We start from the raw sequence: 6,969 nt of genomic DNA, 5'->3' as shown, positions 1-6,969 counted from the left end.
TGATCTGCTATAATTTGCTATTAGGCTGCCACATCAGCATCAGCCAATCCAATGGCTAATAATAAAGAGTTAACAAAATCACATTGGTGGACTTGAAGCACCATATCGTGTCCTCTTCTCCTTCTTGCATTCCCTCTCCCCTTCTCTGTAACTAGAGACAGAGAGAGATGGATCTGCCATTGCTTTGTGAAAGTTGGTAGCTTATGAAATGACAACAAAATAGGTTGGAAGAAAACCCAGAAAACAAAAGAATGAAAACAAACAAATTTGAAGTTTATATATTGATTTCGTTTTTGATTTTGCATTTTCTTTTCCGATCTTCCAAATAGAAATGGAAAATCCCAATCAGATGAGAGAGAGAGACAGTGGATCAGGTCAGAGAGAGGGAGAGAGAGAGAGATCAAATCCAAAACTCCACAAAAGGAGTAGAACAATACTGAAGATCCTATCTTTTCCTCACTACACAAAATTCCCAGATTGAAGAAGTCTCAGTATGGATTTGAAACCCATAAAGAAAGTTGATCGATCAGGCCTCTCTTTCTTCATAATCTTCTTCTCCAAAATGCTATCTCTTCCACCTCTCCACCCATTCCCTCCAAAACTCATTCTTACTCGTTGTAGACTCGCTCTCTCTTCTTCAACCCCCAAAGCCTCAACCTTTACACCCAAAGCCCCACCTTTCCCCAACCCTAATTCACCGTTGTTCCCTCAAAATCAATTACTAACGACGCTCTGCCTCGTCGTTTCGTTCTTCTCCGACCCACATGAGCTCTACGAGCAACACTCCCAAGACTCTCCTCCACCTCTGCACCTCCATCATCTCCTCCGATCCTCCTCTGGTTTCAATTAGTTATGGTAAAGATAATATGAGGATGCCTGGAATTTTTTTTTTCTCCAGTTTCAGGCACAGAAAAAATGGAGGGTGATAGGTGATAGAATTTGGTGTATGTGAGGCATAACTAGACTCATGTGAACACTAATGTTTAACCCTTAGATTGAGTTGTGATGATGTGGCAGCACCTTATGCGAATTATAGCAGATCATAGCAACTAAAATTATAGCAGAGAATCCGGATCCGTAAGCTTAGAACCAACTTATAAGGATGTATTTGTAAAATCATTTTTTGTCAAGGAGTTATATGTAGTTTGTTATAGAAATTTATTGTGATATAGTAAACTTGTTATTATGGAAAATATTTAACCTTAAGGTAAATATTAAGAAACACAAATCTAGTTGGAAAAATTTTGAATTTATTGAACTAATTGGGAATTTCCCTAATTGAAAAATATTATTAATATTAATGTTTAATTATTTGCTTTTGCATTTCTGTTTTTTGTTTTGTTATACTATATGTCTTTATTTGTTTGTAGCAAAGGAAGAGTAGGGCTTCTGAACAAGTCCCTGCAAACGCCAAAAGATTTGAACAAGTGCCGAATCATATTGGACACATAAAAGAAGAGGGAATCTGTCTCTCCAATTTGCATATCTCATCTCACCTTCTTCACATTAAATTCTTATTCGGTACTAGCACAGCACCTTAGAACAATGCCATTCCATCTTCCTCGTCACAGCAGCCGACATGGTTAATATATATAATGCATCTTACACACAAATGAAAATCAGTTCCAGTTAAATCCTCCTCCATTTTCTTTCTTGGAAATAACGTATTATCCACACAAGGAGAGGCAACCCTTTTGGCTCAGCCATGAGCTGCTGCGACTGTGCATCCAATCACTGCAATACAGAGACCCCAAAACCCAAGATTTTGGCCGTCATTCTTGATTTGGATGGGACCCTTTTGGACACAGGTCTCAAATTCACTATCCCGATTCCATTTGACGTAGTGGGTCATTCTCATTTCTATGTTTTCTTGTGGTTCAGAGCGGGCTACAAAGAGCGTCTTCAAGGAGTTTTTGGCCAAGTATGGCAAGACCTTGAATAGGGAAAGGGAAGAGAAGAGGGAGATTGGGAAGACACTCAAAGACTCGTCTACCGCCACTGTTGAGGACTATGATCTTCCATTGACTCCTGACCAGTTTATTGAAGAAATCATCCCCATGTATCAACAAAAGTAAGCCACTCTCCGCTTTCTCTATGTAGCACATAAATGCATACATGTTTGTTACTAGTGTACAGAGTTTACTTAGCAAACTAACAATCATACCTCATCAAATTTGCTATATGTTTAACCTGATTAAAAGGTATCTGGGAGCTTTTCTGACGAGAACCATACGCCTCAAGTTATAACGTGCTACTGGATGTCAGCATAGTGATAACTGATGAGATTGGGATATATGATTTACTTCTATGTGCATATTGCTGTGCCTTTGCATATAATGTTTCTTGTGTGCTAAGTTGTTAAGTGGAATACGATTAGGTGGAAGCACGCGAAAGCTCTTCCTGGTGCTACCCGTCTTATCAAACATCTCCATGACCATGGAGTACCTACTGCTCTTGCTTCAAATTCCTTGCGCGAATATATAAATGCAAAGATCTCTGTCCATCAAGGTTTTTACTTTCCTTTGCTCTTTCTTTGCGAGGTTGATATATATTAGATAAAACCAATCCTTAGACCTTGAGATTGTTGTTGATGACGACCAATACCATATCAGAGCAAAAATTTGACAAGAAATGAGAAGACATTTTGCTCTGCCTTTTGTCCTACTTATGGTTTTTAAGGAGGGTAGCTTATAAAGCTGATAATGAAGCTACATCCTGTCAAACCATTTCAAAATGAACTATTATTGATATACTTGGCAAAGAACTGTTATGTTTCTTGTAAAGAGCTTATAAATGTTTCCTTTAGGCCAAGAAGGAAGAATAATTCACAATGTAAGATATTACAGTTACATGGACCTCTCTCTGCACCAATGCCATTTTGTTCTAAACTACCTTTTGCTCTGCCTTATTCTCATGCACATTTCTGAAAAAAAAACATACTGATTGATCTGTGATTTCTCATGTGTTGTGATTTATTACTTCCTTTATATAGGTTGGCAGGGATGGTTTTCAGTAATCCTTGGCAGTGACCAGGTTAAAGCGGGCAAGCCCTCTCCAGATTTGTAAGGAAGTAATTTCATAGAAATTTTAAGGGTTTTACTGTACTTTTAATAGATGGTAGTGAACTCACCACATTGCTTACAGATTTGAAGAGGCAGCAAGGCAGATGGATGTAGATGCAGCTCACTGCCTTGTGATCGAAGACTCGATGTAAGAATTGTAATAAACATGTACCTCTAACTGAAATTTGTTTCATTCTTATAAATAGTCCACAAAGTTCAACTATAAACCAAGCGGAGTACATAAGTATTTGATGATGTACATTGCCGATTATTTGTGAACTTAAGTTGTCTTTTGGTAGTTACTCCTGCAGCTTCTGCTGCCAGCATCTCATTCTCTTTATTCAGCCATTTTAGTTGATATTAGTCACAAGTGTTTGTGTTCTACCAATGCATTTCCACAGGGTTGGCGTTAAAGCTGCCAATGCTGCCGGAATGGAGGTAGTGGCTGTTCCACCCCATGGTGAAGCTGCTGGTTGTTCTGCCCTTGCAAACACTGTGCTTCATTCACTTTTGGAGTTTAGACCTGAGCATTGGGGTCTTCCTCCTTTTGAAGATTGTATATATCTCTTCATACTGTTTGCATTTATTTGGTCATATGCCCTTCCTTCCCTGTTCAATACTTGCTTGTCATTTGGTGCAGGGGTAGATAATGCATTGCCAATTGAAGCAATTAATTTGAGTGGTCTTTATGTTAACGGGTTTGTCATTGAAGACACAGGTTTGTGAATCTTTTTATTCCAGAAGCTTTATAAATTTGGTCTGGGTCACAATGTGCCACTTGGTAGAACAAAATAAGCTATTGTATATAGTTACAGTGACATTAACCCATTTCCTTGCTGACTTTATATATTCATTTCACTTTTTCTTGGAACCTACCTGTAATGCTTCGAAGATAGAATGGGGTGTTTGTTCCTCAAGGTGTTTAGAACGACTAGGAATTTTACTCGATTGGTTGCATGTGGTGTTATGGTTAAGATTTCTGGAAGTTTGCATTGAATTTAATCCGCCCACTAAACATGATCAGAGGATGGAAAATCTGCTCTGCCTGACCAAGTTTGGGGAGTTTTCTTTGGGTGGGCTGTGGTGGATATGCAGAAGAGCTACAGGGTAGTGGTTGGCATTGGAATGGATCACAATTCCTGCTGTCCTAAGAAAAAGACTGTGAGTAATCAACTCTAGCTACCTTGTTAATTGTTTTAACCTTTTATTATTAGCTAATCATTTGGCAATTCATAAAGTAATGTTTTGCTAGCTCCAAAAGTTAAACAAGATGATTACTCAATATTCATTGTGGCTCTTAGTTCCATTTGATATGCACCATCTTTTTGTCTACTTAAATTTACTTGATTCTTTGATGCAGCAAATACATCTAGTTAATGGAGGCAATTGCTGTATATCCAATCAGCAAGTGAAACTGCTGCTTGTTGGCTACATCCGCGGACTGAATAGCAAGGTAACAAGCAAAAACGTAATTGTAAGGATTATTTGATTAGAAGACATCGCAGTTCTGGTCTGCGGAGATAGTGCCTCTAATTTAATTTAGTGAAACATATCTTGGCTGTTAAATATTATTTGACCAGAATACTTTTCTTCTAAAATTCTCGCTTTTCAAGAAAAAATGTAAAGCTGCAATCTAAGCAATATTATGCATGTATGTTTGCAGGAAGTTTCATCTCTGGATGCAGAATCACTCGAGGAATGCAAGTCTATTGCAAGTGCTGCATTGGATCTGCCAATATTTAGTCAGCATGCTTATGTGCCTCTGTACCCAGATACTTTTTCTCTCGAAGACATGGTTGACACTGATGAGCTAGGACACTACTGATATGCAGACCTTTCTTTTACTTAACGAGAGAAAAAAAGTAATGTACTATACTACAACTTTGATAATATTTATTATATGATTTAATGGCGGAAGTGAAATGTTTGCCTTCTTATGTCCAATCCAATATAGGCATGCCGACTTTCAGCATCTGTATGTTAGACAACGGAAAACATTTGTTGTTGATCTTCTGCAAAAACCAACATCTGTCAATACTCAGTAGTGTCTGTAAATGCTACCAGATACTACAGTAAATCAGTCAAATTGGACCTTTCGTATCCTGGGTTAAAATTCTTACTAGTCACAAAAGTCCAAATTCTTTCATTCATTTCTCAAATTGACTTGCCAATTCTAATGTTAGTTAACTTTAAAGAACTAGAGCATCCAATTTGCACTTATCTAGAAATAATGAGTTGTAGTATTTCTGTATTTGTACGCCTACTTTTTAGATCAGCATACCATAAACAAAGAATTGGTTTGCTCACATATGCCAAAAGATTAATCTGGTCTGTAAGACGATTAGTAAAGATAAAGCCAAGAAACATCTCTAATGGTAGTAAACTTATTGTATTTGGATTTGGCTAGTAACTTGTCGTGACATCAAATTATATTAGAAGGCAATGTGTCATATCAGAACATTTTATGGGGCAAATATATTGCAGAGCAACGTTTGGGACACGGAGATAACATAACACGGCCATTGTTTTCTCCATATAAACTCAGCAGTCTACCATTTCATTGTATACCTGCTCATTATTTCATTTAGTTCATCATATCCTAGCCTACAATGGAGTTCATCAACCACACCAAATTTATATGTTTGGCATTGATTCTCATGTTGGGGGCTTGGTCTTCTGAAGCCACTTCCCGCAGTCTCCAAGATGCAATGATGTATGGGAGATACGAGCAATGGATGGCTCGTTATAGACGCGTATACAGCGACATTGACGAGAAGGAGAAGCGCTTCCAGATATTCAAGGAAAATGTAGCTTTTATAGAATCTTCCAATGCCGAAGCAAACAAACCTTACAAATTAAGTGTCAATCGATTTGCAGACCTTACAAATGAAGAGTTCACAGCCTCAAGAAATCGATTCAAGGGGCATGAATGTTCCACAACAACCACTTCTTTCAAATATGAAAATGTTACCGTGCCAGCTACAGTGGACTGGAGACAGAAAGGAGCTGTGACTCCCATCAAGGACCAAGGCCAATGTGGTATGCAATTAATCATCTACCTAACTGTACTTTTATAGATCAGCCTCTGCTTCCCTTTTTGGTATTCGAGTTGTTTCTACTCTAAATGCTAATAATTTTCTCTCTGTATATACAGGATGCTGTTGGGCTTTCTCAGCCGTGGCAGCCATGGAAGGAATTACTCAACTTACAACAGGTAAACTAATCTCTTTGTCTGAGCAAGAGCTAGTTGACTGTGATGTCAATGGTGAAGATCAAGGCTGTGAGGGAGGCTTGATGGATGATGCATTTCAGTTCATCAATCAAAATCATGGACTTAGTACCGAGGCTAATTACCCCTATACTGGTGTTGATGGTACATGCAATGCCAAGAAGGAAGCAAACCATGCAGCCTCAATCACTGGCCACGAAGATGTGCCTGCAAATAGTGAAAGTGCACTACTTAAGGCTGTTGCCAATCAACCTATTTCTGTTGCCATTGATGCTAGCGGATCTGATTTCCAATTCTATTCAAGTGGTGTTTTCACAGGAACCTGTGGAACTAGCCTAGACCATGGTGTTACCGCTGTTGGTTATGGTGCCAGCAATGATGGGACTATGTATTGGTTGGTGAAGAACTCATGGGGCGCAGAATGGGGCGAAGAAGGTTACATAAGAATGCAAAGAGATGTTGCTGCACGGGAAGGTCTCTGTGGCATTGCTATGGCAGCCTCTTACCCCACTGCCTAATATGCCATCAAATGAAATCAATCCCTACTATCCTTTCTAGGTATTCATTATGATATGTACATGAACTTATGCTTGTAATATGTCAAAGCTACATCATCTGTAAGAAAACCAGCAAGGTATATTAATACAAAAAATGAAGAACCTGTCTAGTTGATATCCA

At 38.5% G+C, this 6,969-nt stretch overlaps 2 protein-coding genes across 2 annotated transcripts; both read left to right on the top strand.

The window, feature by feature from the left end:
- Positions 1–1,524: 1,524 nt before the first annotated feature.
- LOC133724879 (bifunctional riboflavin kinase/FMN phosphatase-like) lies at positions 1,525–4,999 on the top strand. Its single transcript, XM_062151778.1, has 10 exons — positions 1,525–1,808; positions 1,882–2,071; positions 2,378–2,508; positions 2,993–3,062; positions 3,145–3,210; positions 3,464–3,618; positions 3,703–3,780; positions 4,087–4,223; positions 4,423–4,515; positions 4,726–4,999. The coding sequence occupies exons 1-10, from the start codon at positions 1,706–1,708 to the stop codon at positions 4,885–4,887; spliced, it is 1,185 nt and encodes a 394-aa protein (XP_062007762.1). The 5' UTR covers positions 1,525–1,705; the 3' UTR covers positions 4,888–4,999.
- Positions 5,000–5,621: 622 nt separating this feature from the next.
- On the top strand, positions 5,622–6,969 carry LOC133724880 (senescence-specific cysteine protease SAG39-like). The gene is made up of 2 exons (XM_062151779.1): positions 5,622–6,101; positions 6,217–6,969. Exons 1-2 carry the CDS (start codon positions 5,672–5,674, stop codon positions 6,807–6,809), a joined length of 1,023 nt encoding a protein of 340 aa, XP_062007763.1. The 5' UTR covers positions 5,622–5,671; the 3' UTR covers positions 6,810–6,969.

The sequence above is a fragment of the Rosa rugosa genome, chromosome 1 (genome assembly GCF_958449725.1).
Source record: "Rosa rugosa chromosome 1, drRosRugo1.1, whole genome shotgun sequence".
In the NCBI taxonomy this organism is placed as follows: Eukaryota; Viridiplantae; Streptophyta; class Magnoliopsida; order Rosales; family Rosaceae; genus Rosa; species Rosa rugosa.
Note: the sequence above shows the minus strand (reverse complement) of the source record. Positions and strands in the feature narration are given on the sequence as shown.

Coding starts and splice junctions, on each gene's coding strand:
- LOC133724879 (XM_062151778.1), top strand. CDS start 1,706: ATGAGCTGCTGCGACTGTGCATCCAATCACTGCAATACAGAGACCCCA. Junction 2,072..2,377: donor ATCCCCATGTATCAACAAAA/GTAAGCCACTCT, acceptor GAATACGATTAG/GTGGAAGCACGCGAAAGCTC. Junction 3,781..4,086: donor GTTTGTCATTGAAGACACAG/GTTTGTGAATCT, acceptor AAACATGATCAG/AGGATGGAAAATCTGCTCTG.
- LOC133724880 (XM_062151779.1), top strand. CDS start 5,672: ATGGAGTTCATCAACCACACCAAATTTATATGTTTGGCATTGATTCTC. Junction 6,102..6,216: donor CAAGGACCAAGGCCAATGTG/GTATGCAATTAA, acceptor CTGTATATACAG/GATGCTGTTGGGCTTTCTCA.